Here is a 24907-nt window from a genome sequence, read left to right as displayed (position 1 = left end):
ATAAATTAATAAGTGTGAATATTATTTTTTTTATTTTGCAATTAAATTCCCAAAAGAGCATGTCTTTATAGTAGTTTCAAAATCCTTCTTTGTCTTGCAATAAGTGAGGATGACAGCAATTAGAAAAAAAAGGCTTATTTTTAAACTTGTTTTAAATATTTTCTCCTCATTTGTAAGTCGCTTTGGATAAAAGCGTCTGCTGAATGAATAAATGTAAATGTAACTAGATTTTTACTGTTTAAGTTGAAAATCTTTTTGGCAGCAATATTGGTAAAATATATTGTAATTTGTCAAAAGGCTGAAAAATGTTCAGATATATCTTTTTGAAATTACTGATTCATTTCATTTCATTCGAGTCGCTAATTTTTTTTATCTGCATTCCTGCAGTCGACCGCTGTCAGTGAAGAGTGTCATTGGAGGCCCTGTTACAAGAAGTAAGTAAAGTAACACTTTTTGGCACATATATATACAAACATGCCATTTTGCCATGTCTGTAAATCTTGTGTGTGTAACATTTCCCCAGGTAAAGTGATCGGCTCTAGAGTGTCCTCTACCCCTGGTGCCCTCCAGCGTTCCCGCAGTGACATAGATGTGAACGCAGCCTCCAGTGCCAAATCTCGCATGTCCACCGCAACCTCCCCATCTCCCTTCAGCTCCGCTGCAGCTCTGCCTCCAGGCTCCTACGCCTCCCTGGGTGAGACCCCAGCACACTCTATCCATCTTTTCTCCTCTTTCATCCTTAATTAGGAATTTTCATACAACAGCCATAAAAATCAGTGGCTTTTATGGCTGCAGCGGCCCATTAATAAAACTGATGAGCACCATAGATGCTATTAAGCTGCTCTGTGATGAGGAACAAACGACGAGTGTGTGCCACAGATTTATTATCCCTTTAAGGTTTTTTTTATTTTTTTTTAGTCTAGTTATTTTAAGAGCGAGAATGAAGTTATGACTTCAAATTCTGATTGGATAAGACTGTTTGAAGTAACTTAGAAATTACTTCCTGGAATAATAGTATTTTAATAATAATAATAATACAAAATTATTTATTTAATATGTCTTTTATAATTTCTTGGTTAAGTATTGATTATAATGTCTTTTTTTTTCTTTGTAATTTTGCTTGTTCTGCCATTTAATGAAAACAATAAGCCAAACCTTGTGCACTACTAGTGTAAACTTCAGTTTTCTTATCACTGGTTTTCTCAGTGTTGGTTTTTGGGGAACATTGAAGCTTAATAATGCATCCGTTCTTTGTGAGAAATGATCAATATTTGTCCCACAACTCACCACTTAATGTTTGACCACTGACTTGCTTGTTACTGCTGTCTGTATAATCTTTTCTCTGTACCGTTTTCTAATCCCATGATTCCTTAAAAATGATCAAAGAGATTTTATTTCCTTACCCGCAGTCACACTCACTAGCTCCCGTGTGCTTCCATGCAAGGCCTGTTTCTGAGCAGATCGCTGTCTTCCACGCTTCCATGGGCTTAACTGACTCTAACTTATGCCTCTCCTCTCCTCCACCCTGCACTCCCCCTGCTTTTGTTTTTGTTTTTGCCCCAAAGACGGTGCATCTGGTAAACTAGATGGTAAGAAGTATGTGTATATGTGTGTGTGTGAGTGTGAATGTCCACCCTCTGTGCTGTCGGAGGGATTCGAGCAGTGTTTTTGTCTCATTTGTCAAGAAACAGCTGTACACCTAGCGATCTGACTTTGCTAGTGGTCTGCATGACCTGTTTGCATGATATATCCCCCCTCCTCTTGACAATAAATAATAACAGTAGTTAAGTGAGATGAAAATGGTGCCTTGTACTTCATATGATCTGTTGTGTCGTTTGTACTTGTATGCTTTAAAAAAGGTTATTGAATTTAACTGGTCAAATGTGTGGGAACCATGTATTCAGTTGTGGTACTGGTTCATTTTAAGATTTCTTCTGAGGCTAGCTTAAAGCACATAAAATTGCTGTTTTGCGCAGTTTCATAATATTCTGTGTGCCACCAGCCACCAGTCTTCTCAGTAGAGCATGTCATGTAATTCCTTTCAGCCAGTATATTTTGATCGTTTTCATCAGGGAAATCTCTTTGTTTGTCCTCAGGATCCCTTGTTGTTTGAACCTTTCAGTCTGTTTCTCTTCGTGTCAGTCACTCTAAATCTCTCCCTTCCTCTCAGGCATTTTATTACCTCATCTCATCCTCTAATTTATTTATTTTGTTCTCTACAGGTCGTGTTCGGACAAGAAGGCAGAGCTCGGGGAGTACGGTCAGCACCAACAGCACTGTTACAGACAGCCGTGGTCGGAGCAGAGCTAAAGTGGTCTCTCAGTCCCAACGTAAGTGTCTGTGTGGATGGATTTTTTAAAGAACCATAGCATGATATTATTTATAATCTACCATGGCTTTAGAGTTATATTGTCTATATGTTGCAATGTTAATGTTTGTTAATGAAATTAACAAACACCATTACGCGGCTCTTTATAATACTTTATTCTGATTAGTCATTATGCTGTCACTACATTCAGCTGCCACATATATTTCTATATAATTGCCACTAAACTGTATATTTAAGTTGCTATATACAGCTATGTTAATTTCATGTCTCAATATCACTCCACAAATTCTTTCTTTTGGCATAAAATCACAATTTCTAGATTTGTGAAATGATAATAATAATAATATTAAAGCTCTCATTTTATTAGTGTAATGAAGAAATTAATTTGAATAAATAAAAAATAACTTAAAATGTAATGTATTTAAATATTTATCCTTTAAAAATATATATATATTTATTTTTTATTTATTTTTTTGTGGGGGTTGAAATGGTACCTAGACACATTTTCATGAAATTCACCTTCCTAAGGTCAACAGATTGAAGCTTCAACCTTATTGTGAGGAGCTCAGATACAGATAGATAACTACTGGTCTGTCACCACTATCATCTTTCTTTTTGTGTCTGTCAGTTTTGCATTTAATGTTTTCACAACCAAGTTTGGCATCCTTCTGAAATTGGAGTTTATTCCATAATTATAGTTAAAGCCACTCTTTGGCATAAAATGTGTATATTGAAGTTTCTAGAGCACAAATAATCAACATCTTGCCTGATGCATGCCGGGTAACCATAAGTCACATCAATCGTCTTTTGTAACTGGCTACTTTTCACCTGTCCGTTGCCTCGCTTCCATACATAAGGATCCAGATCTGCTAACCCCACTAGTGGTAAGCCCCATTCATCAGAATAAAGCTGCGTTAATACCCTCAATGCCAACCCTGCATGAATTATACGTCTGCCATCATGTTGCATGTCCTGATTTAGCTTAATATTTTTATTTCTGTTCAAATAGAGGTCAGACATTATGATAGTTAGGTATTTGTTTTTGCTTTGATGTCTGTCCGTATGTGTTTGCAAATGTGTCTGTAGCCTGTATTATGTCACGTCACCATGCCTGTAGAGATTACTTTTTTCCCTGCAGCTCGAATTGTACCCAAGCTAACTTGGATTAATCCTAGCTCACTCTGTTTGTCTGTCTCTTTGTTTATATGTATTTCATCAGAGTCGAGGTCTCATCTTCATATATTTGCATACACATCAAATTTTTCTTTGTCGTGATTTTGTTCACCTAAACCTGAGATTTTTTCTTATCAGCCAGGTCATGTGTATAAAGGAAGGCTTATAGACAGTATTGAAATAACTGCTCGGTTTTGGTTTTCAAACCATTGTTGGGCAGATACTATTTAATACAATACTGAATTTTCAGCAGCTATTCCTCCAGTCTTCAGTGTCACGTAATCCTTCATTATAGATTTTTTTTTCAGGACTCTTTTATTAATAGAAAGTTCAAAAGAATAACATTTATTTAAAATCAAAACAATTTGTAATTTTTTTTGCAATCATGGTAACATTAAATCATCATATAATGTAAGTAAACAAAATAAAGGTGCCTTATTTTATTTATTTTGAATTATGTAAATTTGATACAAAGCATAGGTGAGACAGTGGTGATTGGTAAATAATCAGTCACCAAGTTACTTACAGTAGTCCTGATAGTATTTTCCTTTGCAGCCGGCAGCCGATCCAGTTCTCCAGGGAAGCTTTTGGGACACGCGTATGGCAGAATTCCTAGAGCCACTGCCCCTACAACTCCCTCAGACAAGTACTCAAGGGTCCCAAAAAGCCAGGGATGCAGCCGTGAAACCAGCCCCAGCAGACTGGGCATAGGTAGGAGCAACACATTTTTACATCTCAGAGTTTAACACTAATGATGTCAACATACAATATACACTTCATTGGCATACGAAAAACAATCTAATTACAAAATACAAGTGGACCTAAACCAGTTCTTTGAGGAATTCCTTAAGAATATGCATTACAACATGGAGATTATTTGCTAAGTATTTTTGGAAACGCTAGGACCTCATGGTAAGAATGGATAGCATGAATTTTCAGAGTTTACTTGACAAAGAAAGAAGACTTTCTTAAATGTCATTTGCTGAATCAATGTTTGCTGTAAATCCTGTTAAATTGGACTAGTGCAGATAAGGGGTGACCCTGAATAGTTGATGATTCAATGCTTCGATTCGAGGAGCCTGATTCGACTACCAGTCTTAGTTGAATATTCATAGAACTATCGGTTTTCTCCCAGTAAGTTAATATACAGCCTATTATGATGAATCTGTGAAGAAAGAAACTTCAAATAAATATTTTAAAGTGTGTGAATAATCCAAGCACACCTGTAGATTTATGTTTCACTTTCCATAATCCATGACCGACAGAGGAGCTTCTTGGCGGCAGGGATTTAAATCTTTAACAAGACTCAAACTGACACAGACAGAGACTAGATTTTTTCGATCAGGTAGGTAACAAGTGATTTCAAAAAACATTTCAGCCGGTTTGAAGACTGCATCCACAAAATGTGTGGTGCCCTTTTTGTCTATAAGTCCTAATATTAACATTTCATTATGTTGTATAAATAACAAAGCATATTTTATATGAAATTATGAGTTAATCCCATTGATTAAAAACTTGCTACCAAATGCATTAATTAATGTTAAATCCATTATTTACCCCATTTGTATATGCGAGGCATTCGTTACACATTTTCCATGTGTGTGTGTTAACATCAGTAATTATAGCTGTCGAATGTCTGACTTGACTCAATGTATTTTGCCCCGCCCCCAAACATATGATTCGACTAACAGTCGAATATCGGCAAGAATTGAAAATTCTGATTTGACTATGAAGATCCTTAGTTGGGGACACCCCTAGTGCAAACAGATGGAATGCCTTTCCACTGTGTGAAAGAAGCTCAGCATTCACTTTTAAATGGCTGATGCAAGTATTAATTCCAAAACAGGCTCAGTGGTTACTCATTGTTGTCTTTTGTATGCGATTATTTACCTGTTGTTTATTAATGCTTTAAAGCTTAATGCAGTCTTTTGTGTGTGTCTTTATTTAAAGAGGCACCAAGCAATTTTTTACGCAAAGTTAATATTGCTTCATTTTTCATGTTTTATTTCTTCATGTTGAGATGAAGATTCCAGACTTTTCAATGGCCTAAAAAAGATTCTTGAAGTGGTGTTCACACTGACAACGATTAGTAGTGACAAAATGGCAATAATTTATTTGTTTTCAATGATTTGAGGTGACATGAGTAAATATATTTAGTCACATGACAACGTAAATTGTAACTTTATGCAAAAGACTAGTGATGCAATAAAACAACTATCAAATTTGAATGAAGACGTCGCAGCACACCTATCACCAATCCAAAAACAGTATGCAGGAATATAATTTTTCAAAAGTGATGCATGGATACCTGTGTCAGAAATTGTCAGTGTTGATTTATGACCGCTTAATTCATGCATTGATAATCATTTTTCTCCAAACTCCCATTTTAAATTTATAGCAGCAAGATAACTGATTTATTCTCAAAATAGAATGACATCTTATTTTTACTGGCAATAAATTATCTTTCAAAGTTTTTGAAAGTCTCTTATGATCACCAAGACTTCAAATAATTGATAAAAATGCACTAATATTGTAAAATATTATTACAAGTTAAAACAATTTTTTTAAATTTGAATATCAAAATATATTCCTGTATTTATCGTCTATTTATTCCTATATTAGCAAAGCTGAATATTCAGCAGCCATTACTTCAGTCTTCAGTGTCGCTTCTAATAATTTTAATATAATTTATAGGTGTCATTATAAGTGTAAGGCTTTGGTCGTTTGATCATTTTTGAGAAAACAAATAAATCTAGAGATACACTTAATTACTTGGTGCACCTTTAACATTGCATGTTCAGAAGCTCCCTAAATGTTGTCAGTCTAAAATGTTCAGCTCAAGCCTTTAAATGTTTAACCTTTCTAAAGCAGAAGGACACCAGGAATGGCCTACTCAACCCCATCCTCCCCCCTCTTTCTCTGACTCCACGGCCTCACTAATGCCCTAACTTGTGTTCTAACAGCCAGGCTGTGTGGTAAAGTTCTTCTTCCTGCCACTTCTTCCTATCGCACGCTAGCCCGGAGCAGTCGCATCCCCCGCCCCAGCATGAGTCAGGGGTGCAGCCGTGACACCAGTCGCGAAAGCAGTCGTGACACAAGCCCCGCTCGGGGCTTCACTCCTCTTGGTGAGTAGAGCACAGAAGTGGCTGATGGAGTCAAAACGACAGCAACATCCAATCCTTTCCAATTCACTATCACGAATCTTCTCCCTCTGATTCTGTTTGGCCTCAGTTTATGGCCATTATTCCTAGTATGTGGCATATGAACTGTTGTTTGCTTGCCTCTATGCATGCACTAATATGTTTCTGAGGTGCTTTAATAATCTGTGCCGCTGTGTCTTTGAGGTTGTTAATACATCAAGTAAAGGTTTGGATGGTTTGTCCATAAAAATGGATTTATATGGCATTTCGTATTAAATTGTGAATAAAACAGCTGGTTTGATCTTTAACATCTTTACAGGGAGGAACAATCACAGCACAGTATTGCAATCAGTGTTGCTATTGTTATCTTAAAATATTAAATGTATTTATTGTTAATTTAAATAAATGTGATTTGTAAAATAAAAGTAAATTTTCAATCAAATAGTGAATTAAAAATGTGGCCTTACAACTAACTTAAATAAAATACGTTTAACCTGCATTACTGAAATTACTAAAATAAAAATAAATGAAAGCGAAATAGAAATATAAAATAAAACTTGAACAAAAATTTAAAATATAAAATAAAAGCTCATTTTAATATTAATAAATACTAACAATGCTAAAATAACACTGATTGTAATGCATATTACTTTGTGTAGTCATTGCTAATCTGCTACCAGCATATGTGAATGTGGTCTGTGTTATAGCAGGGAGATGGATAAGTCTATGGTCTGTTTCACACTCGTGTGAAATACTGGTGTAGTGACTAGTTATGTTTCGCATGTTGGATGTTTCGTGTTACTGTCACGGATGGTGATCAGTGTTTAAGTGTAGCACTAACGGTCCCTGGGGTGTCGCCCCTCTTCCTGTCCCCTTGCAGCCTCCCGACGTCACTCTCGCTCCACCAGTGCGCTGTCCACGGCTGAACCCGTGGGCCAGTCAGGTGACCTGCATGACCCTTCCCCTGGCCCCCCCAGACAGGGCCAATCACAAGCATGCATTCATATTTTATCCTTTTTTTTTTTTTTCTTTTTTTTTGCCAGCTTAAGCTACAATCTTCAGACTTCATGTTATTGTCAGATGTAGATGCGAATTATCTGTTCATTTGTGAAATTATATTTTAAGTGTCTTTGCTCTCTTTTCTCACCATAAACATCAGCATCCATCCTATTTGAGGTTCATTTATTTGCATTTGCGTTTCTGTTTGGTTGGTGGTGTGTTTGGCAAAAATCACTTCAGTTATATGCGTTACATATATGACGTTTTGTATTCTTGCCATATACAGTTAATTAAAAGAAAAAAGCCTTTGTGTTGCTGGTAATGAATTTAAAAAGATTATTTTATTTGCCTTTTTGGTGCTGTGAGCATTGAAGAATTTCATTTTTTTTTTTTTTGGAATGTGTTAGTTTAATCATTGTTTTGTGGGACCCATAAATCAAATACATTTGGCACTTGATTTTCCCAGAAACTACTTTATGAAAGCAGTATGGTTCATTTATTTATTTGCTTATTAATTAAATCATCTTACTTTTGATCATTGTAGCCTTAAAGGTGAAATGTGTCATTTCTGGCCACTAGAGCCACTAAACAGAATTTCAGTCTGCCGAATTGGGCAAACCTTATAACACGGGCTCAACTGATAGCATCAGTTTTGGAAAGGTTTCGGATTGGTAAACTAATGGTGGATGGGTGTTTGAAATTCTGAAATTACACACTTTCACCTTCTTTGAGTTTTTAAGCAACCTTAGTTCTTTTTCGGTCCTTTCTGAACTTGTGTCTCATGTTATGTGTTGGGTGGTATCAAACTGTCTTGATTCTCTCAATCTCTACATGTCAACCTCAAGTTTTTTTTTGTCTCTCTTAATTATTAGCCTTATTGGTGGAAAAAAATATGTTTATGATGTGAATTTGAAGTTATGTTGTAAAAGGTAAGTATTTAGTAATTAATTGTTTTCCATTCTCACCGTCTCATCCCGTGTTCAAACCCTACAGATCGCTTAGGCCTGATCCATCAGGCTCGCATTTCTGCATCTGTCAATGCGATGAGGGTGCTGAACACTGGCACAGAAGTGGAGGCTGCTGTAGCTGATGCTTTGGTAAGAATTTGTGTCTCCTCTCACAGATACAAATAGGATGAATTGAAATATTCCTTATTCTTATTATCTGATCTAATATAACAGAATTGATTCTTTTGTATGGCTCAACTATTTGTCAAATGTGGCCCTAAAAACACCCACAGAAAAATAATATTTTAGGAAATGAGAAGTGTTCATCTTTTATGTGTTGGAAAAAACCTTTTTTGTCCTTAGATGTCAACTGCCTAGCTATATTATGAGGGTGCAGTTTTCAGATTGTGTGTGTTTTTTTGCAACAACTTTGCTCCTTTTGAAATCTCTGCGTCTCTTTGCTCTTCCTTTCTTGGTTGTCTTCAGCTGTTAGGAGACTCCAGAAATAAGGTAGTGCTTCTGTTTATATACTACTTGTATTTCCATTTTTAATCACTAATCAGAATGACATTGTGGTCTGTCAAGAAAATATTGAGCATTTTGTGCACCACAAACATATGCACTTCTCTCATTAATTTGTTAAATTACCATCTCCTCTGCACAGTCCCACCATTTCCCTACACAAGCACCACAAGAAACATTTCACTAATTTTGCTATCGGTTTGGCATTAATCTCTTCATTTTTTAATGTTTATGTCATCCAGTGTTATTGTTTTGGAAAATGTAAATTATCTTTAATTCACATATGACAGCACAGCAGGATTAAGCCGTAAAGAGGGCAGATGTTATGCATCAGCATCCACATTCCCTTTACTGCATATGTAGATGTATCCAGCTAACGTGCCACACTCTTCACTTACATCATCTGCGCACACTGTACTAACAACAGGGACTTAAGTGTTTGTTAATGCATTGCCAACTGCTCCAAATTGTCTGTGACCTATTTGAATTATTCATGACAAGTAGTCAACCGATATATCACCAAGGCTGATAAATCAGCCGATATTTGGCATTTTTAAAATATCAGCACTGGTCTATACATTTTTCTGCTTGGCTGAGGTGTTCGAGGCTGGACTTTTATTTTGAAGATGCTGAGATAGGGAGTGTCTGAGCGTGCACTGTTGTCGTTAACAGTTCTGTCTATATACGGATAGAAGTCTGTCTAATCCAATAACAATCCAATAATAATCCAATACAACGTTTAAATAAAGAAATTAATGTATATAAAAAATATTGTAACAATTGCTTTTATAGTATTGGTAATAGAAAGGCAAACATTATAATACTTTCTCCTTTTCTGTCAGCATTAAGCAAACAAGCATTTATATCATTCAAACAAATCTTTGAATGACTAAAGAACATTTAATTTCACAACCCTTGCAAATTTTGTCGAATCCAGCTGTGAGATCTTGTCAAATGTGCCTTTTTATCCAGCATGATCGCGTGTTCTCCATGTGATGCTCAGTTCGAGTGAATTAAATACTTTAAACATTAAACTCGTGATTTCAAATTATGCTGCGCTTTATGCATTTGCCCGCTTTCATATTCATGTCATTTTCACTGTGTGCTGTATGTAAAATGAGTGTTACCCTGGCTTTATTTGAAGAATATGATTCCCAATGAACACAAACTTCCCAGAATACTCAGTGCCCTGTTGGTTACATTGTTTACTTTCTTTTTAATTATGTTTTTATTAAATTATATTTATTTGTGAAAAATATATATATATGGTGTAATAAAATTAATTGTGTAGGTAACAGAGCAGCTGCAATCAGATTGAACTGTTACATCCGTGTTGGCTTCAATGTGCCAAACTATTGTTAAGATCATCACAAGTTAGGAGTGACCCTTGGATTCTTCTGTACACACAGAAATCAATATTTTAGAGAATTCATTCCCACCTTTATACGTGGTTGTCACTCTTAAAACTTTGCAGTGTGCACTTGGCCGAAAGTAACCAAAGTTGGTGTTAAACAAACCTAAACCTTTTTTATTTTTTAATGCTGCATGGCTTTTCCATATCAACAGCGTACTTACTATATGTTTATAGTAAAGCACAGTAAATTGTTAAAAGAATTCCCATTGTTGATCTTCTGATAGCTTCTTCAACTTCCCTTGATCCTGCTAATCTGCTCCATGCTCTCCTCAGCGCAAGCCTTTGAGAAGGAGGTACGAGTCCGATGATGATGCCAACAGCGACGCATCCAGCGCCTGCTCAGAGCGCTCCTATAGTTCCCGTAACGGAGGCATTCCTCACTACCTGCGTCAGACAGAGGATGTCGCCGAGGTGCTAAACCACTGCGCCAGTTCCAACTGGTCAGAAAGGAAAGAGGGCCTGCTGGGTCTGCAGAACCTGCTGAAGAGCCAACGCATTCTCAGGTGGGGGCCTTCAGAGTCAGCAAGTAGAAAGTAGTCAGTCGATATCTGGCAAGTTTTCTTTTGTTGCTCATTTAGTTTATTAGATGCATCTGCAAAGTCCCAGTTGCCTTGCAATTGCTGTTAAGGCTTCTTCTGTCTCATTCTTATTGGGACCAGGCTTTTAATATTTGTGTGCGTTTCAGCCGTGTGGAGCTCAAGAGGCTATGTGAGATCTTCACCAGGATGTTTGCAGATCCTCACAGCAAGGTAACCTGTGTGAGGAACGCATCCTTTCACAATGGCTGCTTTGATCACACTCAATCTATTTACAATTGCTGGATTAATGGTAGCATTCCAAATAGAGGACTGAAGGATTACTTTAAAATGTGTTGCATCATGTGAAATGATCCTAAATTAATCATATTATAATAGACTAAATAAGTAGCTTTCATCACTATGGATTCTGTTAAATTCAACATGTTTGTCTGGGAAACAGTGTGTTTGTGTTGAACTCAAAAATGTAATGAGATTGCACTAATGGAATGTGTTTTTCCTGTTGTTTGCATGGTCTGCCTTGGTGTGGATTTTAACAATAGAGAGTAAGTGGATATTACAAATAACTGATTAATAATGGATTAATTATGTTTTATTCTTACATATATTGGTTTATTCTTCACATTAAATGGGTAGTTGACTTGTTTTTTTTTTCTTGACTTGATTTTGTTCATGGGGTGCAGTCTAAAATGTATTAAACACATTATTTTTTCACATTATTTACATTTATTCCACACCATTCTGTCCCTTCTACTATAAACGTGCTGATCACTTCCTGCTTTTATGAAGCCCCTCGCTCAGAAATACGCAATGGGCTCAAATTGGTTAGCTGGTCCAGTGTTGTGATTGGCTAAACCATCTCTAGTGCACGTCTAAATGTCCCGCCCCTCACCTCAACAGCATGTGCTCCGGCAGTATTTCAAATTTGAGTTTAAAACAACTACATTCTCACCTGAAATACTTTTAAAACTACATTTCATGACACAATAACAGTAATAGTTTGAAAATTATCTGAATAAATAGTGGTTGAAATCACAATGCTGCGTGAACTCAACTAGCAGAAAGCCCTCCCATTTAAATCTGTTGTTAATTTAATTTCACGCGCAAATGAAGCGAATTTCAAACGGAATGAAGCAGATAAACTCAAAATGTTCAAGAGTCCAAATACACGTGAATAGCATTAATTATTTTCGCAAATCGTGTCTTGTGTGAACGCGCTGTAAGAGCGTTTTTTGTAGCCATTGAACTGCCAGAATTTTAAAAGACCATCTGCATAGAACTTTCAGTGTAGCAACTTTGCAGATATTGTTTATGGGGGGGTGAAATGCTCGTTTTCACTCAATATCCTGTTAATCTTGAGTACCTATAGAGTAGTACTGCATCCTTCATAACTCCAAAAAGTCTTTAGTTTTATTATATTCATAAGAGAAAGATAGTATGTACCGATTTTCCCCGGAAAAACACGACCGGCTGGAGGCGTGACGTGTGGGCGGAGCTAAAGAATCATGAGCGCCAGTAGGCTTTTGCGTTGAGCGCGTCTGGAAGCTGTGACCTATGGCTGTGACACCGTGAGGACAAAACCAACCAAAACAAACCATGGCTAACAGTCAGATTCAGCTTATATTTATGATCCAGAATCAGATCCAGAGGCTGAAATTGAACAAGAGCAGCATCAGCAATCAGTCTCTTTGTGGTATGTACTGAAACTGTATATATTTGCTTAGCGGTTTTGGAAAGTGACTAAGTTCCACTTTGTCGTCGTTTTGTTTTTTTAAGCTGTACATGTGGAAAGTGCAGTTTGATGACAACATCGCATGTTGTTTACTTGATGTGCTTACGCGCCGATAGCTAAGTTAATAACACGGAGATATTTGAAGCAGTTTTACTCACCGCCTGCGGTTCCAACACACGATCGTGACCCTTTTTCGTTGGGACTGCATTATCCTTAAGAAATAAACGATACGCAAATCCGGCATCTTAGAAATGCAGGGGAACAAACACAAACACTTGCACAACTCCGTTGATGCTCTGTAAAAATAAACTCAATCCACTGGTCCCTTAATGCTGTTTCTCTTTTGGTAATCTGTGCAGGGTTGTCTTGCCCTGGCAACCAAAAACACACGTCTTTTGTGACATTTCGCGACGCTCTCGCTCTGATCAGTGAAGTCTGTTGTGCTCTCAGTGCTGTGCTATACGGGAGTGCGCGCTCTTCCGGGAGAAGTGCACTTAGGACCCATATAAGGAAATTCCGCTCCATTTAACGTCACACAGAGCCATACTCGAAAAAAACTTTCCGAAACTTGTGACAAACCGGAAGGAGTATTTTTGGAACAGAAATACTTCTTCAAACGTACAACTTAATTTTTGAAACTTTGTCCATGTTTAGCATGGGAATCCAACTCTTTAACAGTGTACAGGAACTCAGTATGCATGAAATAGCATTTCACCCCCCCTTTAAGTTCAAACAGCAACATTACACACTATCTAACATTAAAAAAAAATTATTCGCAGTCAACCACCCCTTTAAAACCAGCAAAAGTATAATTATTGCTCATACTCTGGGTTCACTGTTTGTTTTTAAAACCCTAACTCTAAATACTAGATTATTACAGAATCATGAATCTGATGCCGTACAACCCTGAATGATTTATCAAACTATGCTGTTTGTTAAGGAGAGATGTGCTATTATTTTATTATTTTTATTAGTGATCAGATTTATAGACTTACAGACAAGTCTGTACATTTTTACAGTAAATATTTTTTTTTTTAAATAATTAAAAAAATTCTTAGAAGTACCATGAACAAAGAACTCCTTGAACTAGAAGAGAGGTTCTCAATCAGGGGTCCAGGACCCACTAGTGGCCTCCTAAACTTTTCAAGGATACGTCAAGATGACTTTACAGTAATTTAAAATAAGGCAAAACAAACTTTAAAATAACTACAAATCCAGATATTTCTTATTTTATTTACCTATCAATAACTGAATTGTTTTTCATTTAGATATTATAACTTTCAGAATCCTGAAATCTAATTATTCAGAGTCTATTTTATTTAGAATTGATTTAATTTTTTTATGTTACATTTTTTCATCAGATAATGTAGAAATATATTTTTCTGATGTAATTGTGAGACAGGCGTATAAATCCATTAGTACATTTATAAAAAAAAGATGTGCAGCACAGCATTGGCATGATGTTCAGTGTTCTGATTCCAGGTGTTTAGCATGTTCTTAGAGACTCTAGTGGATTTCATCACCGTGCACAGAGAGGATCTCCAAGATTGGCTTTTTGTACTGCTCACTCAGCTGCTGAAGAAAATGGGAGCTGACCTCTTGGGCTCAGTCCAAGCTAAGGTCCAAAAGGCTCTGGACGTCACAAGGTTGGTATTAAGCGATAGTCCTAGTTTTGTTCTTTTTGAAGCTTAGATCTTTTTGTGCCACCAGGTTGATGTCTTGTTTCTCTTCTTTCCCCCTTCTCTCAGGGAGTCTTTCCCCTTTGACCAGCAGTTTAACATTCTAATGAGATTCATTGTTGATCAGACTCAAACCCCCAATCTGAAGGTAAGATGATGCCTACCATGACTGCTTTCGAAGCCCCAGCTTTCTTATATAATAATCCTTATTATCTTGGTGTCATAATGCAGGTGAAGGTGGCCATCCTTAAATACATTGAGTCCCTGGCACGGCAGATGGACCCTGCAGACTTTGTGAACTCAAGTGAGACAAGATTAGCGGTGTCTCGCATTATCACCTGGACCACTGAACCCAAGAGCTCTGATGTTAGAAAAGTGAGTATCCTTGGAGTTGGGCTTGCAGGCAGTGCACAAATCAGTGCTATATTGGTCCTCAAAATATAAGATGACATTTAGTTTTTTATTTAAAAAGATTTTTCTGTCATCATGTTTTATTAAGCACTTTCATTTCATTCCAAATAGCCACCTACATTTTCCGTTTATTAAACCTTCCTATACAAATCCTAATCATAATAATACATGCATTTTATTTGCAATATATGTTTTTTGCTGTGTTGTATTTGACGCATCTGCCGTTTTAATGGCTCATATGAAACTATATATAAAAAAAAATGAGTTTATGCTTGAAGAGGAAAAACAACTTGCTTTAGTTCATGTAGTATACTTATGTAATGTAGTTCTTTTTTTTTTTTTTTTTTTTTTTTTTTTTTTTTTCATCTCAGTTACTGGTTTGTTAGTTTTTAAATATAGGTTGGACATCAGTTAGTCACAATGAACAGATGCAGGACATTTCTTCCCAATATCAGTTGCTTTCTAAAGGCAAGCACTGGTCATCAGTTTCTCTTTTATTGTCTGTTACCCACCTGTCCTGACATGATGGCCCAGACTCTTCATAACTGGGCATGTGAGGAGTTGTCAGGCAGGCCCAGCACTACAGCTCTACTTCCTGGAGAGGGTCACCTGGAAGAGAGGTGCAAGCAGGTAGAGCCAATCCAACGGCCTAACCAACAACCAGCACGTAACCGCTGCACCTAACCGTGTGCCCTCTCCTCTACTCTAATCTCTCGTTGCCTTGTGAAGTGACTGCTGAATACAATCTCTTAACATGCAATTCTCCAGAAGTCTAAAGAGAGCAGCAATCTTTTTTTTAAATACTAAATTAATAATTAAGTGTGTTTTTAAAGTTTCCTTTCGTATCTTAATTGCTGCAATGCTCCACTGCTTAAGATATTTTCGTTTCCTCTCACAGAATAACAGAGTGAATTAATTTTTCTTGCATGTGTATAACATCAAACAGAATTGAATTGAGATGACATTCGAGATTTTTTTGTAAATTGAGTGACATATGAGTCACATTAACCAGGGTTGGGAATCTCACCTGTGTTAAACTGCTGTTGTCATTACGATAAAACTGATATTTTGTTTGTCTTCTTTATGTTTATCCAAGCAGAATTAACCATCGAGAATTATATAATGCAATTTTATACAGGTTTAAATGACAGTTTATTCATGGTCTGTTGGTCTGTTGAAATATGAAATTATCACACCTAACAACATTCTACTGAAAGATGCAAATGCAATAATAATTGCTGTTTTCTTTCTTCCTGACTAAAGGAGTTTTAATGTAATCACTAAGAAACAAGAAGGAGGTTAAGAAAAATTGGAACAAGAATCATCTCTTATGATTCCCATCCCTGATGTTAAAGGCACCTACACACTAGAGAAAGCTCTGATGGAGCTTTTGACAAATAGAAATCAAGCTGCACCTGCTCTCATAAATCACAGTATAAACTCTAGTGTGTAAGTGCCATAACAGGTCCAGTTGTCTTATGTTGATAGTAGCACTGCAGTCGCAGTCTTTCCGACGTCAGTTTCACCGCCAGCATTTCTCGGCATGTATAAGTGTGCTCCGGTTGACTGCGGTGTTAGTAGTTGTACTATGTCTCATTAGGTATATGCTGTGTTGTGCAGGCCGCCCAGGTGGTGCTGATCTCACTCTTTGAGCTGAACACTCCTGAGTTCACCATGCTGCTGGGCGCTCTGCCTAAAACATTCCAGGATGGAGCCACCAAGCTCCTGCATAGCCATCTGAAGAACTCAAGCAACACCAGCAGTGTGGTAAGGTCTCGTTTCATCTCTTATGAGATTGTATGCTACCATTCAAAAGATTTTGATGTTTTTGAAAGAAGTCTGTTATGTTTACCAGAGCTGCATTTCTTTGATCAGAAATGCTGTAAAAAAAAATTGTATTGTGAAATATTTCTGCAAATTAATTTTTTTTTTTTTCATTTTCAATATATTTTAATGTTACCTTTTTCCTGTGATGGCAAAGCTGCATTTACTTTAGTCTTCAGTGTTACATGGTCCTTCAAAAAACAGTTGCTGCTTTATATTTTTGTGAAAACTGTGGTGCAGCTTTTTTTATGAATCTTTTTGAATAATTTTAAAAGAACAACATTGTACAAATAAGTAAATATATGTACTGCCACTATAAAGCAACTTTACATAATTAAATAATAAAAAAAAATCTTTCAAAAAAATCTTTCTGAACACAAATTTATGAACAGAATACATGTCAGATATTATTTCTTTTTTGTAAAAACAAAAGTGTTTTTTTTTTTTTTTTTTGTGGCACTAGTGGCAACAGAGACATTATAGGGGGTAAGAGACAGACCGTTAGTTGAAAAATACTCAATAGGGAAACTGTTAAATGAAAGTCCCAATCACTTTTTTGAAAGTGTAATTTCCTGTGTTTATTATACACTTTTTAAACTCTAGAATATTCAATGGATGAGCCTGAAAAATATTTGTAGCTAAAGAAACGGATACCATTGTCAGATTTTATAGTTGATGTGAACTAAACAATATCTTGCCAAACAGTTTTGAAAATCTTTATTGAAGTAAATCATATGGATGCATTTTTTTCAGATCCAATTCGATCCAGAAAATTAATAGTATCGGCTGACTTGGATCCGATACCAGTGCAGTTTTTTTTTTATTAATGTAGAATTTCTATACTTATGTGTTGACCTGATCTTTACTCTTTTGTGAATTAAAAATAACAAATGAAAAACATATAATCATAATCTATGACAAAAATATTATTAAAAACTAGGTTAGTGGATATTTAGCAGCAAAAGTTATTTTAGAAAAATCATGAGTGCACAATTTGATCAAATCTAAACATTTAGTGAAATAACATTATTTAGTGGGGAACAAATAAAAGTGAATAAGTGTTGTACTAAATCTGTTAAAATGTTACACATTGCTCTTTATATTGTTGTAAAATACAATAATGAAAACAAGTAAGTGTGCGTGTGTGTGCGTGTGTGTGTGTGTGTGTGTGTGTATATATATATATGTATATATATATATATGTATGTATTAGAAGACATTTCTTTTAAATGTATAGTACAGTAATGAAGGCAGTAACATATGATAGATGAGTCCTGTCTATCATATGTTGCTTTCTCCATTACTGTGCTTTAAATTAGATTATTAATACTCTTTCATGTTCTGTCCTATTATAGGACAAAACAAAAAACGCTATAAATTATCTTTCATTGCGCAAAATTATTATAATACATAAAGCTCTAATACATAGTGGTAGCGATTATTCTCATCCTGTGCATAGAAAGATGAGCTTGAAGCACAAAGGGAAGAGATATTTATGCATAGTTTATTAAATCTATGCGACAGAGTATTGAGCCTTTTCTTTTAACAGTTTTAAATTTCAGTACCTGTGCACTCTTGGAGATAGTTTCATCGTCTTTACTGTCATAACCAAATGTGACATGCATTTTTAAATCGATACCTTATACGTCTGATCGATACCTGGTCCGGCAGAAAATGCCAGTATCGGAGCCAATACCGATGCTGAGTATCTGGTCGATGCTTCCCTAGTAAATCAAATAATTCACACTATTGTCTGAGACAGATATTGACATGTCAGTCTGTTCAAGCAAATTGAGAATTTATATTGTCTTTAAATACAGTGATAAATATTGGTTACAAATGTTGTAGCTGATCTGTTGTTTACCCTAATCTGAAAATATAAAGCTCACAATTTCATCTTTATCTCTTTCACAGAGTTCACCAAGCAATACAATGGGTCGCACGCCACCCCGGCACCCCACCAGCAGGACCAGTCCTCTCACCTCGCCCACAAATTGTTCCCACGGGGGCCTGTCACCCAGGTAACATCCTCTTCCCATACGCTGACCACACTAATGCATGATCTCACTCTGAGCACGACGATCTTCTACACTAGTCCCAAGAGCCTGTTGCCCTGTTTTATGAATCTCAACATGTACTAAACGTCTGACTGGGACTTGCTGTCTTGTTTTCTTTAAAATTTCCCTTTATAACCTGAAACCCTTAAAATGTATTTCTGCATTTCTGGGGTGGGAGCCGTATCACCTAGAGAGTCATCCTCTCATGAAGGGTCTAAAACTCTTTTAAAGAGATCTGCAGAACAACTATAGATGACGATTTAGGGGTTTCTGGTCCTCTTAAACGTATTAGCTCGTGCTGCTAACCACAACACTAGGACTGGACCTCTCTTTTTTTCTCTCTTTTCCTCTTCTGCCCTGTTCTCTCCCTCTCTGGCCGTTCTGTGGGCACAGTCGGTTATGGGGTTGGAGTGTCGATGGGCTCTTAAAGCACCCTTCTCCCTCTCCTCCTCCTCCTACTCCTCCGTCTCACCCCTCTATTCCTGCCGGTCCCTCCCTCAGGGCCTTCCGCTGCGCGCTCTCACCAAGGTAACTCACCCGCTAGTCTATTACAATGAGGAGGGGCGGGATAGGTGCTTAGATTCCCACCCACTCCCAGCCTAACAGGCGCTTGTACGCACAAATATTAGCGGTTGTGGTTTGACATCATTCCCAATACGGACTTCCCCTCGTGAATGGTGGTTGATTTAAAATGTAAAACTAAGAAACAATACTATGTGGAGGAATTTTTTAAAGCATGTAAAAAAGAAATTGTTTTGGACAGGAATTAACTGTCTCACTATTTTTGCAGCATCCATTTATTCACTCTTGGGTGCATGTTGGAATTTTTTTGAAATATTTTGTATGCTTTTGCTTTCTTGTGTTGTGTTTTTTGCTTTCTAGTGAGTTGTTTGCAGTCCATCTAACGTCAATGTTTTCCCTCTTTTCTTTCTATTTCTCCCTTCAGTATGCTTGAGTATGACACTGAGAACATGAATTCTGATGAGATCTTTAGCTCACTGCGTGGTGTCACAGAAGCAATCCAGAGCTTCAGTTACCGCAGCCAGGAGGACCTGAATGAGCCAATCAGACGCGATGGGAAGAAGGATGATACTGTGAGTGCTTTAACTGTGGGAAACAGGAACAAGTGCACAGAGGGGGAAAATTATGACCCCAGTTTGAGTTGTGTGGTTTTGAATTATTATTATTATTATTAATAATAAATAAAATTGATAAAAAAAACTAAACAAAAACAAAAAAATAACAAATACATCCTGGGACGTAACAAACGCAAAACGTGTTTTTTTGCTTTCATTAAATAATTTATAGTTATAACAATATTAATAATTGGAAAGAAAAAAAACACACAGACAAATACACGTCATTAAATGGTGTCTTTATGAAATAAAAATATTATTGTTATTAATAATTATAATAAAAAATAATAATAATTGGAAAAACCCAAAAATTAGGTCATAAAATTTTATAAAATAAAATATATTATTAATAATAATACATTATTATTTAGTTATTTATTAAGAATTCCAAAAATACAAATATTGAACAATCTTTCTCCTCTTAGGCTGGGAAGGAAGGGGCATCTCCGGGGTCTGATGCAAGGCTGGGATTGGACGTAATGGAAGGGGGTCGAACTGCTTTGGATAATAAGACGTCTTTACTTAACACACCGTCTCCGCGTTCTTTTGCTGTGCCACGGTCAAGAGAGTTCGCGCCCTATGGCTATGCAGACACAATCACGGCCTACGACAAAAGTGCCCTGAAGGAGGCTGTTTTTGATGATGACGTGGATCAGTTCCGAGACTGTGAGTCAACACGCTGCTCAAAGCTCATACCTTCACTTTCACAATCATCTGTACTCCATACTGCACCTGTCTGTGATTGTGAAAAGAACACTTTAAGTTAATAACACTTTAAATTCTGAATCTTCAGGATCTGAATATTAACAGTAACATTTTCCAGGCATGAGATGTCATATTGAAAAAAACAAAAAAAACAATGACAATGTTATTAAATAAATTTTTTACGTTTCAGCATCTTTTGATGACTAGGCCTTAAATAGAGTACTGGATCTTATGATGCTCAAAACAGAGGTCAGACAGTAGACCCAACGTTTTTTATTTATGTTTCTTGAAATAAGCAAAATCGAGTCTTAAATCATCCCTGCACTCTCGACGTATATATTTTAAAGAGAAAAATATATCTAACTGAAAAATTATGTAGAAACAGATGTTTTTTGTTAACTTAAGAAATGTGAAAAAGTGGGCAGACACTGTTGGTGCAGAAATTGACATCTTTTAACTCTAAAGTTATTCAACAGTGTGAGCAACATATGACCAGAGACCATAACAAAACACAAACAAGTGATTAACCCCCTGTAAGTGTACGTGCCAGAGATGCAGGTGTAGCACGTAGTATAGAGGAGTTTGTGTGTCATCACTTCCCCTGCTGTCCCTCCCCTTCTACAGGCCGTCGACAGGACTGTGGTGAGAACAAGATGGTGCTGCCCAAGGGTTTTACTCCTGGTAAAGACAGTTGCACAGTTGAATGAGACTGTTGCACTTTTCTCTGTTTTCTTTCCTTTCCTCCTCCTCTCTTTCAGTGTCATCCATCTCAGTGTCTCAATGTGATCTGATGTCAACATATCTTAAATGACACTATTCCTTTGCTAACAGGTTCACTGTGATAACTGCTACACCTTCACTAATATAAGGCAATACGGTCATATATGACTGTATGTTCTAATTAAATAGGTTGATAGTGTTGATTCATATATTTTTTTGTTTGTAAACTAACAGAGCTTCACTGTTTGCAGACACATTGTTGTAACACACTGTCATAACTTGTAAACTGATACGATTAACCCGAGTGATTAATCTAAGTGAACACTTTCACTTTGCACATTGCTGGCTTATAATGACATAAGGGTGAAATCTAATAAAAACATGTCCAGATCACATTTCACCCCAAAATCAAATGGAAAAAAACAAATTATATTTTGCATAAAAAAACATAAATCCTATTTTTAGCACCATTTTTGTTTATTATTATTATTATTATTATTATTATTATATATTATTATTTCATTTAATTGGTAATTGTCATTAGTGTATTCTAGTTTTTTTTGTGTATTACAATAACTATTTTTTATTTTTTTAATCAGTATTAATTAAAGGCTAATATAAATATGCCACTACAAAGTCCTAAATAACAGAAATATTGAATCTGAAATACTGCCATATATAGATATTTAATAAATTGCTAAAGTTATTTTATTTATATTTAATATGTAATGTGTTATTATTTATAGTTTATGTTTATATATATATATATATATATTTAAATACACTATATTTTTTCAGCTTTTGAGGTGAAATATGATCCATACATGTTCTTGACAGGTTTCATAAATTCAGTAATATACAATATCATACATTTAAAACAGATGAGCAAAAAAAAAAAAAGTGCTCCATGCAGCTTGTCTTCAGCTCAGACTTGAATGGTTTTGAATCATACAGATCTGGTGGCAGACCTACTGAAGGAGCTGTCGAATCACAATGAGCGAGTGGAGGAGAGGAAGGGGGCTTTGATCGAGCTCTTGAAGATTGCTCGTGAGGACAGCCTGGCTGTGTGGGACGAACACTTCAAAACAATCCTATTGCTGCTATTGGAGACACTCGGGGACAAGGATGTGAGGCAGAGCGTCATAGAACTTGCATTCTTAATTAACTTATTCTATATAAACAATGTTTTTTTTAAATATATCCAGTTGCTTTTCTGTGTCTGTGTGTATTAGTAGTGGTTAATAATTAAATTGAACTGTTTATTCAGCACACTATCCGAGCGCTGGCTTTACGGGTTCTGAAGGAGATTCTGAGGAACCAGCCGGCACGCTTCAAGAACTATGCAGAGCTCACAATCATGAAAACATTAGAAGCTCATAAGGACTCTCATAAAGAGGTTAGAATCCAGCTTTTCAAACTAATATCTGTTTTAACCTCTTACTGACATTTGAGCAGTACAACATCATCATGATCATACTGCAAAAATCATACTACAAAAAGTTGTGAATAAAGTATCTTATGGCTTCTTTGGGTTGTTTGCTCCTTATAGCAGTTTCACAAATGTTTGTATTATATTGAAAGCTAGACTTTTCTTAATAATAATAATAATAATAATAATAATAATGTTGTGTGAAGGGAAAGAATCCATAAATGATTATGCTGTAATTATAAAATAATGTATTTTAATGTTTGTGAAAGGCTTTATGTATTTATTTATTTCCCCAAAACTACATTAAAGGTAATATTGTGAAATATTATTGCAATTTGAAATAATTCATTTTTCTATTTTAGTGTATTATAAAATGTAATTTATTTCTGTGATGGCAAAGCTGAAATTTCACAAATCATTACTATAGTCTTCAATATTACGCAAGCTTTCAGAAATCATCTGAAAACAGTTGTGTTGCTTAATATTTTTGTGGAACCAGTGATATAAATATATATATATATATAATTTTTTTTTTTTTTTTTTTTTCATTATTCTTTGATGAATGGAAAGTTCAAAGGAACGGCATTGATTTGTAATACATTTTTAATAATATTATAAATGTCTTTACTGTCACTTTTGAACAATTAAATAATTGCTAAATAAAATGTAAATTTCTTAAAACTTTCTGAACCCAAACTTTTGAGTGGCAGTTTGTGATATTTTATGTATAGTAATGCAATCAAATTGAACATAGTTTTATAGTGCATGAATATATTCTAGTATGGGAATATATTCTTTTAAACTAAACTCCATTGTCACCATGATACCTTTAATATGTGACCAAATTGTTTCTGAAAAAATCAGACTGGCTAGGTGACTTTTTCTTTTTAACTGTCTCATTGAGAGTAAAATGAGCTGATTGGTCTCCTTAATCCGTTTTTAAATCCAACACCTGCACCAGCGGACACTGAGAACCTTTGTTACATCTAAAATGCAGTGACCCAAGTCAACAAACCCAACACTTAGATGAGTAAATGAATGAAGTACAGGCATGTGAAGAAAAAGCTTCTCAGGTTGTTAAACCTCACTAACTCAATCAAGTGCCTTCTTGATGTTATGCATGCAGGTGGTTCGTGCAGCTGAAGAGGCTGCCTCTACGTTGGCTGGCTCCATTCACCCAGAGCAATGCATCAAAGTGCTGTGTCCCATCGTACAGACTGCAGACTATCCCATCAACCTGGCTGCTATTAAGATGCAGACCAAAGTGATCGAGCGCATTGCCAGGGAGTCGCTGCATCAGCTGCTGCCCGACATCATCCCTGGCCTCCTACAAGTGAGTATTGCTTATTGGCAGCATTTTATGCTAAGAAAAATTTCACCACTCTGCTTCTGTCACTTTGGAATTACTTCCAATTTGATATCAGGGTCAGAGAGATATCATTGAATGTCTGGGCAAGTAGTTACACACATTGCATATATTCCCGAACTCAATGCACCAGAATGGAGAATGAGATGGGGATGGGGAAAACGTTTTATAGCCCTTTTGTTAATTTGTGGCTCAGTGGTAGAGCATTGCGTTGGCAATGCAAAAGATTGTGGGTTCAATTACCAGGAAAAACACATACTGATAAAATAAATGCATAGCCTGCATGCACTCTAAGTCGTTTTGGATAAAAGCGTCTGCTAAATGCATAAATGTAAATTTGACCTTTGTTCACCCCACTGGTCAACATTGGGTCTGTATTAAGTATATTAACATAGTCTGCATTGGGAACATCGGAAGCACAGTAAACATGCAACACTTTGTACTTACTCTTGATGATATGCACATGTAATTATATGTGTGTATGAAGAAGTTAAAGTTAAAGCCGTCTGTCTGTCTGCAGGGCTATGATAACACAGAGAGTAGTGTTCGCAAGGCCAGTGTGTTCTGTCTGGTGGCCATCTACTCTGTGATTGGTGAGGAGCTGAAGCCACACTTGGCCCAGCTCACGGGTAGCAAGGTATGTTTACATGCATGGTGTATGTTCACATGTGCTACACATCACAGTCCAAAAAATATGGTAACACTTTTATAGAAAGGTTTCATTTGGTTTCACATGCTCTTATCTGCGAAACAAGTCAGAGGTCTGTATAATTATTAGCGGATGTTGT

The 24907-nt window shown here is 36.2% G+C and overlaps 1 protein-coding gene across 18 annotated transcripts in view; it reads left to right on the top strand.

Moving 5' to 3' along the window:
* LOC113108398 (CLIP-associating protein 1-A-like) overlaps positions 1-24907 on the top strand; it is a 66900-nt gene that overhangs the window by 40826 nt on the left and 1167 nt on the right. For 3 of the 18 annotated variants that reach the window (XM_026271501.1, XM_026271502.1, XM_026271516.1), the window contains 26 exons: positions 388-434; positions 524-694; positions 1566-1589; positions 2223-2330; positions 4058-4213; positions 6466-6627; positions 7523-7585; positions 8635-8738; positions 9075-9098; positions 10798-11027; positions 11210-11273; positions 11603-11605; positions 14275-14438; positions 14541-14619; positions 14703-14846; positions 15417-15512; positions 16503-16649; positions 18621-18727; positions 19157-19291; positions 19710-19857; positions 20325-20565; positions 21229-21285; positions 22279-22451; positions 22592-22720; positions 23880-24086; positions 24640-24756. In XM_026271501.1, the coding sequence (XP_026127286.1) occupies positions 388-434; positions 524-694; positions 1566-1589; positions 2223-2330; positions 4058-4213; positions 6466-6627; positions 7523-7585; positions 8635-8738; positions 9075-9098; positions 10798-11027; positions 11210-11273; positions 11603-11605; positions 14275-14438; positions 14541-14619; positions 14703-14846; positions 15417-15512; positions 16503-16649; positions 18621-18727; positions 19157-19291; positions 19710-19857; positions 20325-20565; positions 21229-21285; positions 22279-22451; positions 22592-22720; positions 23880-24086; positions 24640-24756 (3100 nt within the window). The remainder of the gene's footprint in view (positions 1-387; positions 435-523; positions 695-1565; positions 1590-2222; positions 2331-4057; positions 4214-6465; positions 6628-7522; positions 7586-8634; positions 8739-9074; positions 9099-10797; positions 11028-11209; positions 11274-11602; positions 11606-14274; positions 14439-14540; positions 14620-14702; positions 14847-15416; positions 15513-16502; positions 16650-18620; positions 18728-19156; positions 19292-19709; positions 19858-20324; positions 20566-21228; positions 21286-22278; positions 22452-22591; positions 22721-23879; positions 24087-24639; positions 24757-24907) is intronic. The other 15 variants (XM_026271504.1, XM_026271505.1, XM_026271503.1 and 12 more) reach the window with 15 other exon arrangements.

This window comes from Carassius auratus, chromosome 9, assembly GCF_003368295.1.
Source record: "Carassius auratus strain Wakin chromosome 9, ASM336829v1, whole genome shotgun sequence".
Classification (NCBI taxonomy): Eukaryota; Metazoa; Chordata; class Actinopteri; order Cypriniformes; family Cyprinidae; genus Carassius; species Carassius auratus.
This window is presented reverse-complemented; position numbering and strand designations above follow the sequence as displayed.